The sequence below is a fragment of the Rhinopithecus roxellana genome, chromosome 19 (genome assembly GCF_007565055.1).
Source record: "Rhinopithecus roxellana isolate Shanxi Qingling chromosome 19, ASM756505v1, whole genome shotgun sequence".
Classification (NCBI taxonomy): Eukaryota; Metazoa; Chordata; class Mammalia; order Primates; family Cercopithecidae; genus Rhinopithecus; species Rhinopithecus roxellana.
Window position 1 is genome coordinate 32,907,660 of NC_044567.1, and position 24,337 is coordinate 32,931,996.

The following is a 24,337-nucleotide window of genomic DNA, read 5'->3' on the forward strand; positions in this document are numbered from 1 at the left end:
TGTTAAGTGAAGGGAAGAAAGTCTTGGCTGCTTGGTATAGTGGGCCGAGTTTGAGTGAGGCCTCTGCTGCAGTCTGGAAGGTCTGATGGCAGTGCATCCGGGGGCCAGCAAGACCTTAGAGACTGATTTGTATTTATCCAACTCTTTAAAAAGGAATTTATCGATAAAAATGAAATAGTATGAAATAAATTGCAAAATGCGGGTGCTAGCCAGTGCCGACCGTGTTTGCTGGCCAGCATGCTCTCAGAAGTACTACACTAACATGGTGCTAGAGCCGTGCTCCGTGCCATCCTTGGAGCAAAGCGGAGTTGGCTTGTTAATGCAGGAATTCAAGGGACATCACTTGAGCACTTGCAGTGCAGCAGGGCCCATGCCAGGTGCTAGTTGTGTGTCCTGAGCAGTGCGCCCTGCACTGCGCACTGGGGGCTGCATGGGCTCTCGGGGGGAGCACCTGGCCCCATACACTCTCAGTCCTGTGCACCTGAGGAGAGTGGCTAACTGAGCAGGGTACCAGGCCCAAAGGCTGGAGGCGCACGCAGCATGTTGGGAGCAGGCGGGCTACTCTGCATGGCCAGGTCCCTGGGCTGTGGATGAGACGGGAACTATGGAAGCCACTGTGCGGAGGCAGGGGACACTTAGCTTGGAGCTCACTGAGGAATTGGAGGCAGGGAGAAATGAGGTCGGATTTGTGTGAAGGGAGGTGAGTATATTCCAGGGGCTATGTGGCTAGCTGGCCAGAGGACTAGTTCAGAAAGGGTTTCTAGAAGGTGATGAGGGTGGTGAGTGCTCTCCTGGTCCCGACATGCTGGGTGGACCTGTGCAGTGTTGCTGACGGGGACCAGGTTACCCCTGGACAGGGCTTAAGAGGTTGGGGTCCCTGATGGCAGCAGCCAAGCTTGGCCGTTCCCCTCACCCCTGTGGTCGTCCAGGTGTCAGGCTGGTTCCGGGGCATGGGCCTCTCCCTTAGGTAAAGTGGGTTCCATTTAGATCTAGTTTTCGTCCCTCCCTCTGTCAGACTGAGGACTTACCCTGCTGGTTAAAGGGGTTTTAGAGGGTTTTTTTTGCTTTTTAGCTTTTTGTTATTTTCCATGTTTTCTTTTTTATGAATTGACTTGGACAACAGCCTTCTCTCCTGTGTGAGATCATTAGTAAATTAGGCATGTAAGCATTAGTAAATAAGCATTTAGGCTGGGTGCCATGGCTCATGCCTGTAATCCCAGCACTTTGGGATTACAGTTTGGGAACACTTTGGGAGGCCAGTAGGAGTCCCCAGGAGTTTGAGACCAGCCTGGGCAACATAGTGAGACCCTGTCTTTAAAAAAAAAAAGGCATCCACTTACTGTAAGTTCTGCTATAATTTAAGGTGTGTGGTTGCTTCCCCAGTGGGTTATTTTAAACGTTTGTAAATGTTTCTTGGCTCCTCCTCTTGCAGGGCTGGGCCAGGCCCCTCCTGTGTCTTGGAATGGAGAGCGAGAGTCTGATGTGGTCCAGGAACTGCTCAAATACTCATCTGATAAAGCTTATGGGAGAAAAGGTACTGGTTTGGAGACAGGACTTCTGTTTGCCTTTGATTGGTTGGTTTTGGAGGAGGGAAGGGTGTGGAATGGATCCTGGTGTACTGTGAGTGTGGAGGGCGGGCATTGCTCGGCTTTGAGAATGGGAAGAGGAATCTCAAGACTGGCTGGAATCCTCTTTAAACCCTCGGCCGTGGCACGAAGGTGGCTTCTGTCCATGGCAGGATCCAGAACAGCTGATTCTGAGGGTTGGGGCAGGGTGAGGAACCCCAACACATGCTGGGTCTTGGGTAGGGAAGGGGCAGAGTGACCAAGCTCTTCCAACCTAGGTAATGTCACTTCTTACTCAGAGCATGTTTTTATTCAGACTTCAAGGCCAAACATGACATCTTTGTTTCTCAGACGAGGGCATGGGTTTAGAGAGAACTGAAGTCTGTGGCCATGGTTTAGCGTTTAGCTAAGAGAGTGGTGTTGGGGGTTCCGTGCTGACTGACCACACTCGGACGTCGAGCCCTCCTCCTCTTGTCCTTCTGTTCACCACGAGGTGGCACTCAAAATTGGTGACTAATTACGGGTAGACTAGTTGGTAAATGACACTCTTGAAGTGAAGCCACAGGGTACCTGGGAACCTGCACTCATGCTGAGCCCTGTGTCTGCCCGGTAGTTCTGACCTGGGATGGCAAGATGTCGGCGGTCAGTCAGGATGCTATTGAAGACAGCAGACTGGCCCAGACTGAGACCGTGGTTGATGACTGGGATGAAGAGTTTGACCGAGGGAAGGTATGATGCGTGATGCTGACCACAGGCTTGAGGGAGCAGGGCGGTGTGGCTCAGCTCAGGGCCGGGGCAGTTGGAGGTGGCGGCAGTGGCATGAAGTGGCCGAGTGCGAGAAGAGCCAGGCTGCCCAGGCCTGTCCGGGCATGTGGCCATGGACAGGGAATGCATCCTTGCAGCTTCCGCCCCTTCATCAGTAGGGGGACAGCAGGGCGCCGTGCGCAGGGGTCACTGTGAAGAGTGGGTCTCCAGAGAGCTCGCGAGAGCCTGGCCTGTGTGCAGGAAGCTGGTGACCTGCATGCAGTAGGGAGCCCCGTGGGCCAGGAAAGAGCCCTTTTTGGGAACTGTGACGCCTGCGATTCTTGGTCTAGGAAAAGAAAATTAAAAAATTTAAGAGAGAGAAGAGGAGAAACTTCAACGCCTTCCAGAAACTTCAGACTCGACGGAACTTCTGGTCTGTGACTCACCCAGCGAAGGCTGCCAGCCTCAGCTATCGCCGTTGACTGTGCCCCTGTGGAAGGAGGTTGGTTCCGAGGGCGTGGGTGTGAGGGTGAGGTGGGGGTGTGTGTGCCGTTTGTGTATAGGGGGTGTGGTGGTGTGGGGTGTGGCATCCATGTGTGTGATGCATGTAGGCTATGTATCTGGCACATGTGTGTTGGGTGGTGTGTGTCTGGTGTGGACGCGTCTGTGGTGTGTCTCCTAGTCACTTGAATGGAGAAGGGTGTGTGTGGGGTGCGTGTGTATAAAGGGTTGCATGTAGTGTGTATTGGGTGTGGGGTGTGTACACCTGGCATCTGTGGCGTGTGTCCTGGTTACTTGGAGAAGGGCATATGTGGGGTGTGTGTAGGATGTGGGCAGTGTATATATCTGGCACGTGTCCTAGTCACTTGCAGAAGTGTGTGGGGTTTGCCAGCCGCATCGAGATGTCATGCATTGGGTTCCTGGGTTGGACTCATACCCAAGGATGGCAGTGGGACGATTGTGGTCCCGTTTCTGTCTGTCAGGACTGCCGTGCTTTGTTCCGCAGCCTCCTGGATACAAGGCGTCCCTTCCTGGGAGCTGTCCATCTGGACCTGAGGGAGCCCTCTGTGAGCTCTGCTGCGCTGTGAGCCTGCCATGGTAGGAGCTCTCCCAGTACCAGTGTCCACAGACCACCCGACGCAGAGGCTTTGAGGCTTGTCTATATCGGAACCTCTTTGGTGACATTCCTGACCAGCCCTGCAAGAGAAACGACAGTGTGTGTGTGAGCAGAGGTGGCTGCACGCCTGCTGGACATCTTCGCCGGGCTGTGCCTTCTTGTATTCATAGACGGTGGTCTGTGCTGGCAGAGGTTGCTCCCCCCCTGGTTGGGGCTATCGAGAGAGTGGGGGACGGTGGCCACACGTCCCCCAGGTGATCTCCTGGTGCATGGCTGGTGGCTCTTGGCGAGCCATCCCTTGCTCCTCAGGGCTGGCGCCACCGTTGTGTCTGAGCCCACCCTCCCCTGCTTCCTCAGTGGGGCCCCTTCATCTGTTGGCCTTACCTGTCCTCAGAAAGGAAGAGCTGACTCCACCCAGCCAGCTCTCCCTTTTATGGAAATTGAGAGGGTGGCCCTACTGTGCACCCCTTCCTTGTGAGTAACTTTCAACTGTCCTGGAGAGCAGAGGCTATTTGGGGTCGGAGGAGCCCTCGGTATTACCTGCGAATACATCTGCTTTCCAGGCTGCTATTTATTCTGAGACAACTGTGCTGTAGCTTCCCTTGCAGCTGCAATACCCCACAGGTCTTCACTGAGGTGGAGGCCTTGGGGTAGAATTTTCCATTTATTTTACTACTTAATACAAAACATTTATTTTTGACCAGTCCTGTGGCTTCCATTAGCAATATGTTTCCTTTCCCAAATATGCAGATAGTGGCTTTGTTTGCTCAATTTTGTGAGTGCTTTGGAATTTAAATGATTGTATAAGTCAAGAAGATTACTTTTCTATCTTGCTTAAGCTGTGCCTGCTAACTTGTAATTTAATAAATACAGGAAATCCTCAGAGAAGGTGATATTTTCAAGAAAAAGACAAATGCCCTCATAGTAGTGGGAAGTGTGAAGGTGACCATGAACATCCTTCCTTGTTGGGTCTGTCCCCATCCTTTCCTCCTGGAGTCGTCGCAGGTGGAGATGGACGTGGTGTTGGACTTACATCTGCTTTAATGTGGCTCTGCTGGGCCAGAGGCGTCCTGCTGTCCTGGGTGGCTGCCTCGCTGTCTGCACCTCCTCCCCCTGGGGCAGCTTTGCGTCCTGCCGTCGTGCTCGGGGCCTGGGTGGTTACTGCTGTGTAGATGGAATTGCTTTCTTCATATGGGAAGATACATTTATTTTTTTCCATGTGGGTGGGTGTCTCTTTGGATTTTCTTCTGTTTTTACGTTTCACTTCTTAGAAGGGCGCGAGAGAATCAAGCTCCTGTGGCCACCTGTGTCCCAGCAGCAGTGAGTGGAGGTCTGCCTTGAGCTGGTCAGGGTGCCCTGTGCCCTCCTGCAGACCGATCTCTGAATGTTTAAAGATGAGGGCCCGGCTTCCGTGCTCTGGCTTCGTAACTTACCTGGGAGGGAAAGCACATGCCTTCACGGGCAGGGTGTGTTCCTTTTCCTCTCGGGGTGATGACTTGCATTCCTGTGTGAACTGTTCCCTCTGCCATGTTTTTCATGTGATGTTCTACAGTTGAAAATGTTAGTTGTCTGCTAGCACAGAATTTATCTCCTTTTCTTTCTCTTCTCTCCTCCAAATCAGTCTCTTCCCTTCTCCACTAGATAACTGTAAAACTTTTTCTTGAGGAACATACATTCGTTAACTCTTGGGCAGTGGTGAGCACGAGACGACTTTCTGCAGTGTTTATCACTGTCGGGTAGTCACGTCCCTTCCCTCCACAGAAGTCATCAACCAGATAGGGAAGGGAAAGGTGAGGCCCAGAAAACGAGTTCAAATTCTAGGTCATGTGCACGTGTGTAAGTAAATATCAATAACCCAAGCCTATATCGTAGCAGTCACTTGGTTGACTTAGGATCTGGGTCTGTTTAATTTTGTGCTTGGGAATGGAGCTGGAGGGAGTGGGGCCTGCGTAGAGCAGCTGCCTCTCCGGGGTCCTCTCACTCACTTGCCCTGTGTCCTGGTTGCATGGCCGTACCTGTCTATGTGCAGAGGTCTGTGTCCCATCCTCTGCACCTCCTCTCCAGGGGCCTGGGAGCCCCGCATGTTGGTGCAATAAAATACTCTGTTTTTGTGAGTTCTGGGTCTTTGTTTTTTCATTTGATTTTTTTTTAAAGGTACATCCCCACCAGGGTCTCGCTGATTCCCCGTCCTGGAAGTTGAGGTTGGGCTAGGAGGGGCAGGTAGGTCCCTGCAGGGTGCCCAGTGTCCAGGAGGTTACATTTGGCAAGAGCAGCCCTAGTGAATGGGTGACCAGGAGGCCAAATGCCCCTGGGGCGCAGGCGGGTTGCAGGGTTGCAGTGCATCGGGTCCTGTTGAGAATGCCGCTCTGCAGCTCTGTTACCTGATGTGTGTGGCTTCCCATCTGTCCCTTAAGCAACTTGGAAGCAAGCTTTCTCCACCCCAGGGTGTCCACCAAACACAGGGCATCATGTTTTCGCTTCTTTTTAGGGGCTTGGCTGGACACCCCAAAATGAGGACAGCCAAGTAAGAGCAAGTGAGGTGAGGCAGCTCCTGGACCCAAACCAAAGGGGTGGCAGAGTGGGGCACACTGCTGACCCAGAGGCCTTCCTGCCAGCCAGGCTGTATCTGAAGGCATTTGTGTTGTAGTCTGGGCAGCGGTTGAGGGGCTTCTGAGGCTTGGAGAGGTGGTGATCTGACACCAACGCTGGGTGCAGTGGTTACACGGGTGAGGCTGTGGTTTTTCCATTATTCTTTTTTTTCTTTTTTTTTTTTTTCCCCCAAACAGAGTCTCCCTCTGTTGCCTAGGCTGGAGTGCCGTGGCATGATCTTCGCTTACTGCAACCTCTGCCTCCCCGGTTCAAGCAGTTCTCCTGCCTCAGCCTCCCAAGTAGCTAGGAGTACAGGTGCGCATCACCACGCCTAATTTTTGTATCTTTAGTAGAGACGGGGTTTCACCATGTTGGCCAGGCTGGTCTCTAACTCCTGACCTTGTGATCCGCTTGCCTGGGCCTCCCAAAGTGCTGGGATTCCAGGCATGAGCCACTGCACCTGGCTGATCTCCATCTCTTGACCTCGTGATCCGCCCGCCTTGGCCTCCTAAAGTGCTGGGATTTCAGGCATGAGCCACCGCGCCCGACAGGCTTTTCCATTCTTAACTGCCGTTTACCAAACACTAGGGCCACTTCTGGGTGAGTGTAAAAGTGAACACACGCAGAGTCCCACCGGCAGGACTGACGGCTCCAGGGCAGGGCGGGCACTGCTAGGGAGATGCCGGGAGGCCATGAGGAGCCTGTCATGAGCTCTGCGTGAAGCACCGTCGGGTGAGGTGACATTCTGAAAGGGGGTTGGAAGTGGGAGCCGGCCAGCAGGACTCATCTGGCTAACCATAAGTCAGGTGCAAAAGTGCAGGCAGGTTCTGGTTGACAGTTTGGGCAAGAAGGGTTACCAAGGTCTGATGTACCAAGGTACTCCTGAGGCTGATAGTGGATTCCAGGATGTCTGATGGCCTGAAAGGCGGCCGGTGGAGCGCAGAGGACAGCAGGTGAGGATGACCAGCCACTAGGTTGGCTGAGAAGTGGCTAAGGCTAGAGCTAAGAGATTGGCATTAGTAGCAGAGGCTAGAAGTGAGGTCACTCAGATATTCAGGAGATGGACTGACTGGAGGTGCGGTGACAGATACGGTGGAAGGTTCTGGGTGGAGTTTAAGATGATTTCTGCTGGGTTGGTTAGTTGGGTTTAGAGGCCAAGTGGTAGCCAGGGAAGCAGGTGGCTCACTGATGGTTTCAGGAAGGCCTTTAGGTGGTGAGAGATTCAGTCTGACACAGTTGGCGTATTGGCATGTTACCAGAATGGAACCCAGGGAGAATCCTAGGCATGGGAAGTAGGCAGTGGGTGAGCTCCGAGTCTTCCAGTTAGGAAAAAGCCCAGGTGTCTGGACACTGGGCAATCAGGTGGGCATCCATTTGTCTCTAACACACTATTAGGGCTCATTTTAACTGTGACAGTGACCTTCAGGCCAGTTTAACACTGGATGGTGCTGTGAGAATTGCTGCCTCGAGTCTTGGTAGCTTGGACAACCTCAGTGCAGATGAGGATGTGAGTACACCGAGGGGGTGGTGGTAAAGGAGAACTGTGGGCACACAGGTCACGTGACATGCAGAGGGGCAGCTTTCTGTGTCTTATCACCTGAGCTGACTCCCAGGAGCTCACACTCTTGCCTGGAGGTGGCCCTGCTGCTGCTTCGTGCAGATTCCGGCTTGGCTTGGCACCCTGCTCCTTCCACATCTGGACTGGGGGTGACCCTTGGCGAAGATCATCCGGGTGCCATGGATTTGGCTTTCAGGGCTGTCTGGCTGCCCTTCTTCATTAGGCTCTGCCTGCCTTTTGGGATTTCTGCCCTTGGTCTTCAGGCAACTCCTTCCTGTCTCTCCCATTCTTTTCAGTGATCCCTGCAAACTGTTTTGCTGTCTCATCGTGTATGTGCCCACTACTCTTGGTAAGTGACTTCCGATCTACCTCAAGAATTCTCATCCCACCCCAAAATTAAACAACATGGGAAAACCAAAGCCAAAGGCAACTCCTCTCCCTCTGTTCCCTTCTCCTTCTTACCTCAGGGTTCTCAGTGTTCATGGGGCAGCAGCAGCACCTGGGGAGAGGCATTCGATACTGACAGAAGTAGAATCAGAATCTGTGGGTGAGGCGTGGGCATCAGCATTTAAAACCTTCCCAGGGGGATCGCAGTGAGCAGCAGAGTTGAGAGTTGCGGTCCTGGTCTCTGGTCTCAAACTCCAGTGAGCACCAGAATTGCCAGGGGCTTCTTAACACACCAGTTTCCAAGCTCCTTCCCCGGCATTCTGATTCAGCAGGTCTGGGATGAGGCCTGAGAATGTGCGTGTCCAATAGTCCCCAGGGCTGCTGCTGGGCAGACCCACTGTTCTGATCTGATGCCTCCCAGAGGGGCTGGGTGGTTGGTGTGGGAGAGTGGGAAGGAAGTGTAGTACAGGGGCTGTTCCTCCATCCTCTGGGGACCTCTACTGGAGATGCTGGATGAGGTGCCCCCTCTGTGTATGCTGGCACCCCGCTTGTGCCCTTGAGGCCAACCTCTTCCACCCTGGGGACCTTGCTCCATTAATGACCCTGTCTGCTCCCGTGTCTCACTCTTCCCTTAGGAACATGTTCAGGCGTCTCTCATCCTAGAAAGCCTGCGTTTCCTTGTGTCCCCTCTCAGCCACCCTCTCCCTTAGTCGACAGTTTGCTCTGTGTTGACTCTCCGTGGTTCTTAGTCTAGCTTCTGCCATCATCACTCCTCGGTGACCTAATTCCCACACTTGCCACCAACTTCTTGCCACTGATTTGACACCGTTCACCTCCGCAGCCCAGAGAGCTCCTCTGAGATGTGAGTCGGTTGCATTTGATGCACACTCTGGATCAAGCCCAGAATCAACTGATCCAGTCAACACATCCCACTGAACAGTCGACTGATCCACCCTGTGTCGGGATCTCTACTGTAGACACTCAAAAGTGGTGCCCCCCAGTATGGGATCCTGGCCTCAAATAATCCTCTTGCCTTGGCCTCCCAAAGCATTGGGATTACAGGTGTGAGCCACTGTGCCCAGCCTCAAGGACAATCTTTTAAGGCAAGAAACCAGAATCCAATCATTCTTGACATAAGGTTTCCCACTCCTGTTCAGAGAATATCGTCTCCTCTATTTTGCGATCCAGATCCCCCTGCCTCTTCAGCCTTCCATAGGCCCCTGGAGGCCTCTGGGCAGCTGTCCGGCCGTTGTTCTGGGATCTCAGAAAGCACTCCAGGCACTGAGGAAATTGCCCCATGAGAGGGGCCTGAGATTTAAAATGTGCTTGTTCTTAGCAGAATCTGTCCTGAATTGTTGCTTATGCAAGTTGCTTTCTCAAGGGGAAACTGCTGTATGTTTTTCCTGCTTTAAAGGGATTAAAGTAGGGCCAGGCTGGAGTCAGGTTTGAATCATGACTTCCTATAGAAAGGTGGCCAGGGCCAGGCGCAATGGCTCACACCTGTAATCCCAGCACTTTGGAAGGCTTAGGCAGGCAGATCACCTGAGGTCAGGAGTTCGAGACCAGCATGACACAACATGGAGAAACCCCATCTCTACTAAAAATACAAAATTAGCCGGGTGTCATCGGCGCATGTCTGTAATCCCAGCTACTTGGGAGGCTGAGGCAGGAGAATTGCTTAAACCCGGGAGGTGGAGGTTGCGGTGAGCTGAGATCACACCATTGCACTCCAGCCTGGGCAACAAGAGTGAAACTCCAGCTCAAAAAAAAAAAAAAGAAAAGAAAAGAACAGAAGGCCAGATTGGGATCAAGACCTGTGTTCTAAGGGGTCTGCCATGAGTTAGCATCATGAATTTGCTTTTCTCCTCTAAAATGCAGATTAGATTCAAATCATGACTGTCAGCTGTCACGCTCACGATGCGTGTCTTGCATGTGTGTTTTCATTGGTTTTCTCCCTGTCTGCTTCATTTAGGATGGTGTTGATTGGAGGAAGCAATAGGACACAGCTGCCAAATATCCATGAGACATTGAGTGAGAAAAACTGGTCACAAGATTGCCAGTCCCTTAAGTAGGATCTAGTTATTTAGCTAGCTTCTTACCATCATGAGACCAGATTTCAACACACGGTCTAAGTACATGGCAAATACTTGCTGTGAAATGTGTGTAGGGAATTCAAGTTATTTTACATAAACCAATGATTTTTTTAAGGCCATTTTAAAATGAATTTGTTGGCCAGGCACAGTGGCTCATGCCTGTAATCCTAGCACTTTAGGAGGCTGAGGTGAGAAGATTACTTGAGCCCAAGAGTTCAAGACCAGCCTGGGAAACATAGTGAGAGCCTGTCTCTACAAAATAATAATAATAATAATAATTATTATTATTATTATTATTATTATTTGAGATAGAGTCTCACTCTGTCGCCCAGGCTGGAGCGCAGTGGCGTGATCTCAACTCACTGCAACCTCTGCCTCCCGGGTTCACATCGTTCTCCTGCCTCAGCCTCCCAAGTAGCTGGGACTACAGGTGCCCGCCACCACGCCTGGCTAATTTTTTGTATTTTTAGTAGAGATGGGGTTTCACCATGTTAGCCAGGATGGTCTCGATCTCCTGACCTTGTGATCCACCCGCTTCGGCCTCCCAAAGTGCTGGGATTACAGGCGTGAGCCACCTCGCCCAGCTTCTACAAAAAATTTAAAAGAAATAAAAATAAAATGCATGTGTCAACCTTTATTATCCCATGGGAAGAGCTGAGGTTGTTAAAATGTATCTCATGTAGTTTTTTGTTGTTACTATGTTACAAATAATCAGTGTTTAATGTACTTCCCCTCCCCCTTTAAAATGTATTATTCTGGCTGGGTGTGGTGGCTCACGAATGTAATACTACCACTTTGGGAGGCTGAGGCAGGTGGATCACCTGAGGTCAGGAGTTCAAGACCAGGCTGGCCATCATAGTGAAACTCTACTAAAAATACAAAAATTAGCCAGGTGTGGTGGTGGGCACCTATAGTCCCAGCTACTCGGGAGGCTGAGGCAGGAGAATCACTTGAACCTGGGAGGCAGAAGTTGCAGTGAGCCGAGACTGCGCCATTACGCTCCAGCCTGGGTGACGGAGTGAGACTCCGTCTTAAAAAAAAAAAAAAAGAAAGAAACCCTGTCTCTACTAAAAATACAAAAATTAGCCAAGTGTGGTGGTGGGTGCCTGTAATCCAGCTTCTCAGGGAGGCTGAGGCAGGGGAGTCACTTGAACCTGGAAAGTGGAGGTTGCAGTGAGCCGAGATTGTGCTGTTGCACTCCAGCCTGGATGACAGAGTGAGACTTCGTCTCAAAAAAAATAAAAAAAAGAAGGTATTATTCTGCCATATTCTGTCTTATGTGGCTACACAGTTCTCTTGGCAAGACCCAGCACTTACCAGTCACCCAGTAAATGTTTGTTGAATGAGTGAACTGGAGCAGCTGCTGAAGGCAGCATGCTTTGTGACTGTGCATTCGGACCCTGCTCAGAAAACAGCCAGTCCACCCTCCTTCAAAGTCAGTGGCTCCACAGTCTACAATGCACTAATTCCCCTTCACATTGCCTTCCCCGAGCCCTACCCGCACCCACTTTGTTTTTCTGCATCAATGAAAACATTTTGGGAAAGTCTAGCAGGAACTAGAGCACTAGCTCCTCTATTTGAAGTGAACGCCCAAACCGTGGCACGTGGCCAGCTGTCTTTTGGGTGGCACAGGAACAGTTGGTGACAGCTGGATACAATCAAGTTCCATTACAAACAGATTTTAAGTGCCATTTACACACAGAAGAAATTGCAAGCTTTAGCAAAATAAAATCTGGAGGTTTTCAAAGCAAGACAATGCCCCAATCCAAGCCTGTGTGAGCAGTTCGCTTTGCAGCCTTTTGCGGGGATTAACACCCCTTCTTCACCAGTGCTCCACCTTCCCTGCAAGGTCTATGCTGCAGAATTAGCAAGTCCAGGAGGCTTGCTCCCTGGCAGAGCTGCTGAGTCCTCTGTCTTCTATTTATTCACTTTGTGAAGACACCTGAATTAAAGGCCTGTCTAACCACTGTTCAGCCTACTCCTGGATGGGAGGTGTCAGAGGCTGGCTTCTAGAAAAGCTGCTACCTCGAGGTCATCCCTTTCACTTGGTCTCAGGGTGTACAAATCACTTGCACAGTGATTGGGCAAGTGAAGGCTGGCATGCCCAGTTGAGCCTCATCTCTCTCTCTCTCTCTTTTTTTTTTTTTTTTTTTTTGAGATGGAGTCTCGCTCTGTCGCCCGGGCTGGAGTGCAGTGGCCGGATCTCAGCTCACTGCAAGCTCCGCCTCCCGGGCTCACGCCATTCTCCTGCCTCAGCCTCCGGAGTAGCTGGGACTACAGGCGCCCGCCACCTCGCCCGGCTAGCTTTTTTTGTATTTTTTTAGTAGAGACGGGGTTTCACCGTGTTAGCCAGGATGGTCTCGATCTCCTGACCTCGTGATCCGCCCGTCTCGGCCTCCCAAAATGCTGGGATTACAGGCTTGAGCCACCACGCCTGGCCTCTTTTTTTTTTTTTTTTTGAGATGGAGTCTCGCTCTGTCGCCCGGGCTGGAGTGCAGTGGCCGGATCTCAGCTCACTGCAAGCTCCGCCTCCCAGGTTTACGCCATTCTCCTGCCTCAGCCTCCCGAGTAGCTGGGACTACAGGCGCCTGCCACTGCCACCTCGCCCGGCTAGTTTTTTTTTTTTTTGTATTTTTTAGTAGAGACGGGGTTTCACCGGGTTAGCCAGGATGGTCTCGATCTCCTGACCTTGTGATCAGCCTGTCTCGGCCTCCCAAAGTGCTGGGATTACAGGCTTGAGCCACCGCGTCCGGCCTTTTTTTTTTTTTTGAGACCGAGTTTCGCTCTTCTTGCCCAGGCTGGAGTGTAATGGCGCAATCTCAGCTCACTGCAACCTCCACCTCCCAGGTTCAAGCGATTCTTCTGCCTCAGCCTCCCAAGTAGCTGGGACTACAGGTGCGTGCCATCATGCCTGGCTAATTTTTGTACTTTTAATAGAGATGGGGTTTCGCCATATAGGCCAGGCTGGTCTCGAACTCCTGACCTCGTGATCTGCCCGCCTCGGCCTCCCAAAGTGCTGGGATTACAGGCATGAGCCACCACACCTAGCCTCATATCTCTTTCATGAAGCCAGTGTTATCCCCAGACATCTCAGTCCTCAGTGTCCCTCCTGTCCCCACCTCTGGCAATAGGCAGCATTCTGGTCTTGGCAGAGGGGAATGACATCAGGTAGTGGCTGACAATTCTCCCCTTGGTGGAGGGGAGGCCATAGATGATGTCCTGGTGTCTGGTGGTGTTTTTTTGTTTGTTTTTTTGTTTTTTTTTTTGAGACGGAGTCTTGCACTGTCACCTGGGCAACAGTGGTGCAATCTCAGCTCACTGCAATCTCTGCCTCCCAGGTTGAAGAGATTCTCCTGCCTCAGCCTCCCGAGTAGCTGAGATTACAGGCGCCCGCCACCACGCTTGGCTACTTTTTTGTATTTTTAGTAGAGACGGGATTTCACCATGTTGGCCAGATTGGTCTCGAACTCCTGACCTCGTGATTTGCCTCCCAAAGTGCTGGGATTACAGGTGTGAGCCACCATGCCCGACCTGGTGTCTGGTGTTCTGATGGCCTCAGCAATACCTACCCCATGGACGTGAGTCCCTCCACATCTCGCCCTTGGCCCTTCCTTCCTTCATGCCTTCTAGCAGATGGGGGTGAGCTGTCTATTGTTCCTGTAGCACACAGGGTCGGGGTGGGCATCGGTCCTGCCTTTCTTCTGAGATCCTCCAGCTTGCACTTCCGGAAGCTGGGCACCCCCACTGCCACACTCAACCAGCTGGGAGAACATAAAGGTAACGAAATAGAATTCCTTGTTTTAGAAAAAGGAACCAGGGCCGGGTGCAGTGTCTCATGCCTGTAATCCCAGCACTTTGGGAGGCTGAGGCGGGCGGATCATGAGGTCAGGAGATCGAGACCATCCTGGCCAACATGATGAAACTCCGTCTCTACTAAAAATACAAAAATTAGCTGGGTGTGGTGGCATGCGCCACCTCCAGCTACTCGGGAGGCTGAGGCAGGAGAATCGCTTGAACCTGGGAGGTGGAGGTTGCAGTGAGCCGAGATTGCACCACTGCACTCCAGCCTGGCGACACAGTGAGACTCTGTCTGCAAAAAAAAAAAAAAAGGAAAGTAAAAGGAACCAGATAAAATGTGGGCATTCAGAAGAGTTGGAAGGTACAGTGAAGCATAGTATCTATATGGTAAACAGCTCTAAAAGTTTACTGTGAAAATTAAAATAATGAATCTGGTCGGGTGCGGTGGCTCACGCCTGTAATCCCAGCACTTTGGGAGGCTGAGGTGGGCGGATCACAAGGTCAGAAGATGGAGACCAATCCTGGCTAACACGGTGAAACCCCGTCTCTACTAAAAATACAAACAACTAGCTGGGCGAGGTGGCGGGCGCCTGTAGTCCCAGCTACTTGGGAGGCTGAGGCAGGAGAATGGCGTGAACCCGGGAGGCGGAGCTTGCAGTGAGCTGAGATTGTGCTGCTGCACTCCAGCCTCAGCGACAGAGCAAGACTCCGTCTCAAAAAAAAAAAAAAAAAAAAAAAAAAAAAATTAGCCAGGCATGGTGGCAGGTGCCTGTAATCCCAGCTACTTGTGAAGCTGAGGCAGAAGAATTGCTTGAACCCAGGAGCTGGAGGTTGCAGCAAGCAACATATCTTGTTGAGACATGACTCAACCCATAACAGTATGGAAAGGTTCTCTTCTCAGAGGTAAATGTGGCTCCCAGTCTCTACCCCACGGATGATGAGGCAGTGCTGATTCACGAGTGGAAGCCTCTAGAGCTTGGGGCTTTCCAGCTGCTCTTCATTGCCCTGTGTGTTCCCAACACATGAACAGCGCCCCTAACAGAGATTTGTTCAGTGACTGAATATACATCTGTAAACCTATAGCATGTATACATGGATTTTGATTACAAATGGTTCTGTATTATATACCACTGTTCTGACTGCTTTTTTCACTTATAGCTTGGAAACTGTCTTCTGTTGGTAATACAGAAATCTGCTTCTATCTCTTGAAACCTGGGAATGCTCCCTTGTATGAAAGGATCCTAATATAGTTAACCTGTTTGCTATTGACGAACTTTGAGTTGGTTCCTGAAGATGTTTTAAAACCATAGTATAGGACTGGGCATGGTGACTCACACCTGTAATCCCAGCACTTTGGGAGGCTGAGGTGGGTGGATCACCTGAGGTCAGGAGTTCAAGACCAGCCTGGGCAACATGGTGAAACCCAGTCTTTACTAGAAATACAAAAATTAGCCAGACGTGGTAGTGTGTGCCTGTAATTCCAGCTACTCGGGAGGCCGAGGCACGAGAATCACTTGAACCTGGGAGGCAGAGGTTGCAGTGAGCCGAGATCATGTGCCATTGCACTCCAGCCTGGGCGACAGAGCGAGACTCTGTTTCAATTAAAAAATAAAAAATAAAAAAAATCAAACGGCTGGCGCAGTGGCTCACACCTGTAATTCCAGCACTTTGGGAGGCTGAGGCGGGCAGATCACAAGGTCAGGAGATCGAGACCATCCTGGCCAACACGGTGAAACCCCGTCTATGTTAAAAAAAATACAAAAAAATTAGCCAGGCGTGGTGGCGGGCACCTATCGTCCCAGCTACTCAGGAGGCTGAGGCAGGAGAATGGCATGAACCCGGGAGGTGGAGCTTGCAGTGAGCCGAGATCGAGCCACTGTACTCCAGCCTGGGCAACACAGCAAGACTCCATCTCAAAAAATAAATAAATAAATAAAATAAAACCATGGTATAAGCATAGGAAAAATGTATTTTGGGTTACCTCTGTTTAAAACCTTTCTAATTCTTTTTGAGATTAGGCAAGGCAGGGAAGCTGAAGGGGGAATATTTCGGGAAAACTCTCAAACTATAGTCTGCTCTCACCTCATGACCATCCTCATAGAAGACTGCTCTGCCCAGAGGCATGGGGGTTTATCCCCATATATCAAGCAGTGGACACCACCCGGGGGTCCTCTAATCCAGTGCAATTCAGACTCTATCTGGAGTGAGCTCCGATCTCACAGGTTGAGGGCTCAGTCCCCAAGACTGCACTTGTGACACCAGTCACAAGTCTGGGCCTCTGGCAGTTCTGAGCGACCAGCTTAAACTTGGAATTTCTATGATTCCCCCTCTTTGGGTTTGATTAATTTGCTGGAGCCACTCACAGAACTTAAGGAAACACATTTCGCGGGTTGTTTTTTTTTTTTTTTTTTTTTTTGAGACAAAGACTCGCTCTCGTCCCCCAGGCTGGAGTGTGATGGTGTGATCTTGGCTCATTGCAACCTCCACATCCCGGGTTCAAGCGATTCTCCTGCCTCAGCCCCCCGAGTAGCTGGGATTACAGGTGCCCGCCACCACGCCAGACTAGTTTTGGTATTTTTAGTAGAGACGGGTTTCACCATGTTGGCCAGGCTGGTCTCGAACTCCTGGCCTCAGGTGATCCACTCGCCTCCCAAAGTGCTGGGATTATAGGTGTGAGCCGCCGCACCCAGCCATTTAGTGGTTTATTATAAAGGATATTGCAAAGGATACAGATGTAGAGATGGGGAAGGGGCACAGGGCTTCCAAGCCCTCCCTAGGCCCCACCCTCCAGGAACCTCCACATGTTCAGCTATCCTGGCCCAGTCATTTTGGGTTTTTATGGAAGCTTCCATTCCCCAGGGCACAGAGCAGGACCCTTTCTGGGGAGGGTCTTAAGACCCACAATCAAAAGGTGGGCAAGATTAAAGTCCTGCCTTGGGGCGGGTGAAAGAACAAGAGAAGGCCAGAGAGATTGTTCCCTGAGGCCTAACCCAACATAACAAAAGACTGTAACAAGAGTTTAGGGTGGTACAAGCCAGGAACAGTGGAAGATACCAGAGGGTGGCCAGGGGCAGCAGCTCATGCCTGTAATCCCAGCACTTTGGGAGACCAAGGTGGGTGGATCACTTGAGCCCAGGATTTTGCGACCAGCCTGGACAACATGGCAAGACCCTGTCTCTAAAAAAACATTAAAAATAAAATATTAGCTGGGTGTGGTGGCGTGCAACTGTAGTCTCAGCTACTCAGGAGGCTGAGGTGGGAAGATCAATGGAGGCTGGGAGGTGGGGGCTGCAGTGAGCCATGAGCCACTGCACTCTAGTCTGGCCAACAGACCGAGACCCTGTCTCAAAAATGAAACAAAACCAAAAACTGTAAAATACCACAGGAAGGTACCAACTTAAAAAAATCAGTTGTCAAGTGGATCGACCACTAAGGACTTACAAACCACAGCAAAACTTGCAGGGAGCCCAAACCTATTTTAAAGGTTCTCTGAAGAATCAGTGGATGTGGGGGAAGAGGTCTGGGTTAGAATCCACAGCTGGAGTGGAGTCCTGTGGTTCCTGTCTCCCTGCCGCCGGCTCCTTCTCATTATGCTCCAGGGGCTGGGGATGCAAATTCAAGATACAAGAGTGAAGCCGACTTGACTCCTGCTTGCAGGGACGCTTCCTTTTGAAGCCTCAGCTTCCAAATGTCATGCAAAGATAACAACTAAAGGACCTCTCTGGCTGGGCGTGGTGGCTCACGCCTGTAATCCCAATGCTTTGAGAGGCAGTGGTGGGCGGATCACCTGAGGTTAGGAGTTTGAGATCAGCCTGACCAACAGGGCGAAACCCCATCTCTACTAAAAACACAAAAAGTAGCTGGGCGTGGTGGCGCGTGGCGGTAATCCCAGCTACATGGAGGCTGCAGTGAGCCAAGATGGGCAGCTTCACTCCAGCCTGGATGACACAGTGAGACCCTATCTCAAAAAAAAAAAAAAAAAAAAAATCTCTGATCACGAATGTGATCTAATGGAGCAGCTTCTGTGTTTCTTTGACAGTGATCCATGGTCAGGGACAGCCCTACCCAGTGAACACATGCATGCATTCATTTGGAACCAGAACAGACAGTCTCTGTATTACGTGTGATAGACTACAATTTTTAAAAAATTCTATTTTCTTTTCATCTAATAAGTATTTGTTTCATAATCATTAAGAGTCATGACCTGCTGTTTGAAAAGCACTTCTCTTTTTTTTTTTTTTTTTGGTAACAGGGTCTCACTGTGTCCCCCAGGCTGGAGCACAGTGGTGCAATCATAGCTTACTGCAGCCTCAACCTCCCAGGCTCAAGGTATCCCTCCCACCTCAGCTTTCCAAGTGGCTAGAACTACAGGCATGTGCCACTGTGCTCGACAATTTTTAATTTTTTGTAGAGACAGGGTCGCTCTATGTTACTCGGGCTGGTCTTTAATTCCCGCCCTGAAGCAGTTTTCCTAGCTGGGCCTCCCAAAGTACTGGGGTTGTAGGCATGAACCACTTCACCCAGCTGAAAAACACCAATCTAATGGAACAATGTGAGGGAACAGAATTTGTAAACAGTTATGTTCTCTGCTAATCTGTGATTAGCAGTGATACCAGTATCCCTCCCTCTCCAAATCTATTCAGTTGGTGAATTCAGCTAAGAAGTCTAGAGTGCTGATAGTAAGAATTAACATGCCATCTGAATCGCTTTTCTTCTGGAGTTCTGGTCATTGAGCAAGAGCTGAGGTGGGCTGGGACCTGCATACTGTTAATGGAAGAAACCCAGCTTGAATATACCTTGAACCTTCTGGTGAGTCTGGGGTTAGAAGTGAAGTAGGGAGTGAAACGGAGAGGATGGCACATGCTGGGAGAGAGGCTCAGTGCTCCATTACCCCATGTGATGGACGGTTTGAGATTTGCCAGGTCAATGTGGGGTCAATTCTAAAAATGTCCTAAGTCTAGGCCAAGAGGAACAAAATGCAGCTGGGTCTCTGACTTAACACGCCTAAGCCCAAGGGCACATTAGGGTCAAAATGTGACTCCCTACTCTAAGGTCACCAGTAAAACTGGACAATCTGGTAAAATCAATGAAGGGTAAGATCATGAATCCAGCCAGGCATGGTGGCTCACACCTGTAATCCCAGTACTTTGGGAGGCCAAGGAGAAAGGATCTCTTGAGCCCAGGAGTTCGAGACCAGCCTGGGAAACCTAGCAACCTCCATCTCTACAAAAAACACAAAAATTAACCTTAGGTGTGGTGGCCTGTGACTGTAGTCCCAGCTACTCAGGAGGCTGAGGTGGGAGAACTGCTTGAGCCCGGGAAGCAGAGGGTGCAGGGAGTCATCATGGTGCCAACTGTACTCTAGCCTGAGCAACACAACGAGTGAGACCCTGTCTCAAAAAAAAAAAAAGAAAAAAGAAAAATAGTAAAACTCAGGACAGGAGGGCCCACAAGGAAAGAGTTCTGTGGCTTTTACTCCCGTTTTTTGGTTGATCCAAAAATTCCCAGCAGTCCAGGGATTTCTGTGGAGTTCTCAGTGAGTGTTCTGTGTAGGGTGCAGGAGCCACAAGTGACTGCAGGGGGAAAGGCGGGTTCTGGGGCTGGCATTCTGCAGCAGTAGGTTTCTCCTCTGTCATAAAGAAACAGAAGGCCAAGCGTGGTGGCTCATGCCTGTAATCCCAGCACTTTGGCAGGCCGATCATTTGAGGTCAGGAGTTCCAGACCAGCCTGGCCAACATAGCGAAACCCCGTCTCGACAAAAATACAAAAATTAGTCGGGCGTGGTGGCACATGCCTGTAATCAGAGCTACTCAGGAGGCTGGGGCAGGAGAATCTCTTGAACCCGGGAGGCGGAGGCTGCAGTGAGCCGAGATCACGCCACTGCACTCCAGCCTGGGCAACAAGAGCGAAACTCGTCTCCAGAAAGTAAATAAATAAATGAATAAAATCCAAAACGCTGGGACTTGAAGTGCCCTCCTTTCAATCTTGACCCAGGTAACTTCAGGACAAATAAAAGGAAGTAGAAGCAGTAAACTTAGGAAATGCAATATGTAAAGGTTCTGAACACAGGAGTAAATGAATTCAAATAGCTTTCGTGGCCTTTCGCCAAGGACCTGGCCCTCCCTGGCAAGCTGAGGCCGGGTCCGACCTTCGAGGTTGGCGTCAGCAAGGACCACCCTGCCCTTCAGTGGCCGGACACGACCTTGGGCTTTCGTGCGGCCAGGGCAACTCCGGCACCCCGGGTACTTGCACCGCCCTTGCGAAACCGAAACCTGCTCGCTGCCCCGCGGAGGCGGACGGGGAGGGTCCTCGGTGGGGGCGTGGTCTAGAGGCGGGGCCAGCGGCCGGGCAGGGGAGGAGCCTCGGGTGGGCGCGCGTGCGCAGGCTGGAGCCTCGGGCGGAGGCCGGGTACCCGGGGTGCGGCGCGCGCGGGAGGAAGGCGGGGCCTCGGGCGAGGGGCGGGGCCTCGGGCCGGGGGCAGGGGGCGGGCGCGGGCGCAGGCGCAGGCGCGGGCGGGCGGGGCGCGGGGCGCGGGGCACCGGGCGCAGGGGGCGGGGCTCCGAGCCGGGCTGAGGCGAGTGGGGGCGCGGGTGGCGCGGCGGGACACGAGCGGAGAGCCGGGGCGCGGAGCCCGGCGCCCGCACCATGGAGGAGGACGACAGCTACGGTCAGTGCGCCCTGGCGGCGGACGCGTCGCCCTCGCTGCCCTCAGTCTCCTTCGGGCCCGGCCGTCAGGCAGCGCCTGCGGCGGCTGGCGTTTCCCGGGGACACTGGTGCGGGACGCGGAGCCCGGGGCGGCCGGCGGGCGAGCGGTGCACGGGGCCTCCACGGGCAGGGGTCGCAGGGGGTTTTGAGGGATGAGGGTCGCTGGGGCCGGGGTCGCCGGCGGCGCTGAGGGATGTAGGTGGCCGGGGCGGGGGTCACAGGCTGGGCTCGCGGTCTCGCGGGGCCGGGGGTCGCCGCGAGCTCGGAGGAATGAGAGTCGTTGGGGTCTCTGGGCAGGATCGCGGGGGCTCTGAGGGATGAGCGTCATTGGGGTCACTGGGGTCCCCGGGGCAGGGGTCGCAGTCTGGGTCCAGGGGCGCCGAGGGGTGGGGGTCGCTGGCCCTGCCGCCCCTCTGCGGGGCTCTGAGCGGACGCGCGGATGGCCGGGCCCGGTTCCCCGCAGTTTCCGGCCGCTCCCGGCGTCAGCGAGTTGTGCCCGGTCCATGTCTTTGTTCAGAAATGAGAACGGGGAGCGGCGCCGCCGGCGAGGCCCGGGCTCTGGGACGGCTCTGCTCACGGGTGTCTGGGCCCGGCCGCCGCCGGTCGGTGCGTCGCCGCCTGCCGAGACGCGGGTGTGGAGCCCGAAGGGGCCCGCGGTGGGGACGCCGCTCCGCCGCCGAATGTAGACTTGACAAGCGGAGCCGCTGTCCCGCTCCCCTCGCTCCCGCGCACTGAAGCTGCTGGCCCCAGCCAAGGGTGCCTCCCTCCAAGAGTTTGAAATTGTAGGGGTTGCAAAAGGTTGTTTGACATGCTGTAGTTAATTAATGTTAAGTTTGTTCATGAGGAATTAAAAGAACGAATGGCAAATAGAACAAGTGGTGAACTTTTGTGGTTTGGTAGCAAAGTACAAATAAAGCAGAACTGTGTGGCCAAATGGAACCCAATTCTAGTTTAATAACTAATGGAACATTTTTCTTTTTTTTTAAGAGACGGGATCGCGCTCTGTCACCCAGGCTGGAGCATAGTAGCGTGATCGTAGCTCAAGTCAGCCTCCTGAGTGGCTGGAACCACACGCACGCCACCATGCCCGGCTAATATTTTATTATTTTTTATTTTTTTTTTACTTTATTTTAATTTTTGAGACAGAGTCTCACTCTGTCGCCCAGGCTGGAGTGCAGTGGCGTCATCTCGGCTCACTGCAACCTCTGCCTCCCAGGCGAGCTGAGCTATTCTCCTGCTTCAGGCTCCTGAGTAGCTGGGACTACAGGCACGTGCCACCAGGCCTGGCTAATTGTTGTATTTTTAGTAGAGATTGGGTTTCGCCATGTTGGCCAGACTGGTCTTGAACTTTTGACCTCAGGTGATCCACCCACCTAGGCCTCCCAAAGTGCTGAGATTACAGGCGTGAGCCACCGCGCCCAGCCCTAATATTCTATTTTTTTAGAAGATGGGGTCTTGTCATGTTACCCAAGCTGGTCTTGAACTCCTAGGCCCAAGCAATCCTCCCACCTCTGCCTGCCACAGTGCTGGGATTACAGGCGTGAGCCACCACACCTGGCCCATTTGTTACCTTCTAAGTAAACAGAAGCAGCATGTGCGGCTTTTTTGTTGTTGTTTGTTTTGTTTTGTTTTTGAGACAGGGTCTAGCTCTCTTGCGCAGGCTGGAGTGCAGGGGCGCTACCATAGCTCACTGCACGCTCTGCTTCCTGGCCTCAAGCAATCCTCTCACTTCCCTTCTCAGCCCCTCCAGCAACCTGGACTACAGGCCCAGGCTACCACGCCCTGCTAATTATTTTTATTTTTTTTGTAGAGAGGGAGGTCTCCCTATGTTGCCTAGGCTGGTGTGAACTCCAGTGCCTATCTTGGCCTCCCGAAGTGTTAGGATTACAGGCATGAGCCACTGCTCCCAGCCTCCTTTTGTGATTAAAAGAAAAATCACCCACTGGCTGGCCCCAAAAGATTGTTCAGCCCCTCCAGATTTCACTCCTGCCCACTGCTGAGAAGCCGGCAGCAGTTTTGCCTGCTGCTCTTTTCTCTGCCTCCTCTTGCCATTTAATTTCCCTCAGATCCCAGTGTCCTGCCTACCAGGCTTTCGTGGCCTCTCTTGTGTTCTTGCCTGCTGCAGTGGGCAGGAAGCTCTTGGTCTGGTTGCTTTTCATACAGTGAGTGCTTTGCCACCAGGCATGACATTTTGCACTTGCACTTGAAAGAGGTGAATGGAAGCAGGGTGTGTTAGTTTCCTATACCTGTTATATTACCACAAGCCTGGTGGCTCAAAACAACATACATTTGTTTCAGGGTTCTGCAGGTCAGAAGTCCAAAATAGGTCTCGCTGTGCTAAAACCAAGGTGTCGACCAGGCTGGTTCTTCCTGGAGGCTCGGGGAGAACCCATTTCCTTACCTTTTCCAGCTTCTAGAGGCCACCTGTGTTCCATGGTTCATAGTACCCCTTTCCATCTTCAAAGCCAGCAGGTAGCATCTTCTCATTTCTCTCAACCTCCTACCTCCCTCTTATTAAGATCCTTGTGATTGCAGTGGACCCACCTGGATAATCAAAGATAAAGATTAGCAACCTTAATTCCATCTGTTACCTTAATTCCCCTTCTGCCAAGTGAGGTAACCTATTCACAAGTTCTGGGGATTAGGACCTGGACATCTTTAGGGGCTATTATTCTGTCTGCCACACACCAAGATGACAAAGTTTGTAAGTTTATTCTTCCCCTTCCTTTTTTTTTTTTTTTGAGACGGAGTTACATTCTTGTTGCCCAGGCTGGAGTGCAATGGCGCAGTCTCGGCTCATTGCAACCTCTGCCTCCCAGGTTCAAGCGATTCTCCTGCCTCAGCCTCCTGAGTACCTGGGATTACAGACATGTGCCACCACGCCCGGCTAATGTTGTATTTTTAGTAGAGACAGGGTTTCTCCATGTTGGTCAGGCTGGTCACAAACTCCTGACCTCAGGTGATCCACCTGCCTAGGCCTCCCAAAGTGCTGGGATTACAGGCGTGAGCCACCATGCCCGGCCTATTCCCCTTTCTAGTTTTAAATATCATCCTTTTATTTTGGAGGAACTAAAAAGATTGAATTAAAGGAGATTCCCCATCCATAGGGTCACCACACAAAAAGCACCTGATGGTGTAAGATGATCATACGAAGAATAAGACTCCTAAGTTCTTAAAGGTTTGTGTTAGTCTCCAGAACTGTCCATTTCCCTCATAGGTTTCACAAAGAATTTACCTTGACCAAATCCCACACTGTAAAAGGAAATGTGTGTGATGGATTTATAAAGCATATAGCATGACGTGTTCAGACGTCACCTCAGAACTTCCATTGTTTTCTTCTAAACAAACTTTTTATTTTTATTTTTTAAAATAGATGCAGAGTCTCACTATGTTGCTCAGGCTGTTCTAAAACCATCCTCCCGCCTCGGCCTCTGAAAGTGTTGGGATTATAGGCATGAGCCACTGTGCCAGGCCTAATTAAACTTCTTTTTTTTTTCTTTCTTTCTTTCTTTCTTTTTTTTTTTTGAGATGGAGTCTCACTCTGTTGCCCAGGCTGGAGTGCAGTGACGCAATCTTGGTTCACTGCAACCTCTGCCTCCTGGGTTCAAGTGATTCTCCTACCTCAGCCTCCCGAGTAGCTGGGATTACAGGCGCCTGCCACCACATCTGGCTGATTTTTGTATTTTTAGTAGAAATGGGGTTTCACCATGTTGGCCAGGCTGGTCTTTTTTTTTTTTTGAGACGGAGTCTCGCTTTGTCGCCCAAACTGGAGTGCAGTGGC

The 24,337-nt window shown here is 51.7% G+C and overlaps 2 protein-coding genes across 5 annotated transcripts in view; both read left to right on the forward strand.

Moving 5' to 3' along the window:
* Positions 1 to 5,540, forward strand: part of USP36 (ubiquitin specific peptidase 36) — a 45,031-nt gene extending 39,491 nt beyond the window's left edge. For 3 of the 4 annotated variants that reach the window (XM_030924024.1, XM_010381932.2, XM_030924025.1), the window contains exons 18-21: positions 1,433 to 1,534; positions 2,179 to 2,294; positions 2,660 to 2,811; positions 3,316 to 5,540. In XM_030924024.1, the coding sequence (XP_030779884.1) occupies positions 1,433 to 1,534; positions 2,179 to 2,294; positions 2,660 to 2,791 (350 nt within the window). In that variant the 3' untranslated portion in view covers positions 2,792 to 2,811; positions 3,316 to 5,540. Of the gene's footprint in view, positions 1 to 1,432; positions 1,535 to 2,178; positions 2,295 to 2,659; positions 2,812 to 3,292 lie in introns of all 4 variants that reach the window. The other variant, XM_010381931.2, reaches the window with a different exon arrangement.
* A 14,856-nt stretch (positions 5,541 to 20,396) lies between these two features.
* The window catches only part of CYTH1 (cytohesin 1), a 109,856-nt gene continuing 105,915 nt past the window's right edge, over positions 20,397 to 24,337 (forward strand). The window contains exon 1 of the mRNA XM_030922524.1: positions 20,397 to 20,518. Within this exon, the coding sequence (XP_030778384.1) occupies positions 20,497 to 20,518 (22 nt within the window). The 5' untranslated portion in view covers positions 20,397 to 20,496. The remainder of the gene's footprint in view (positions 20,519 to 24,337) is intronic.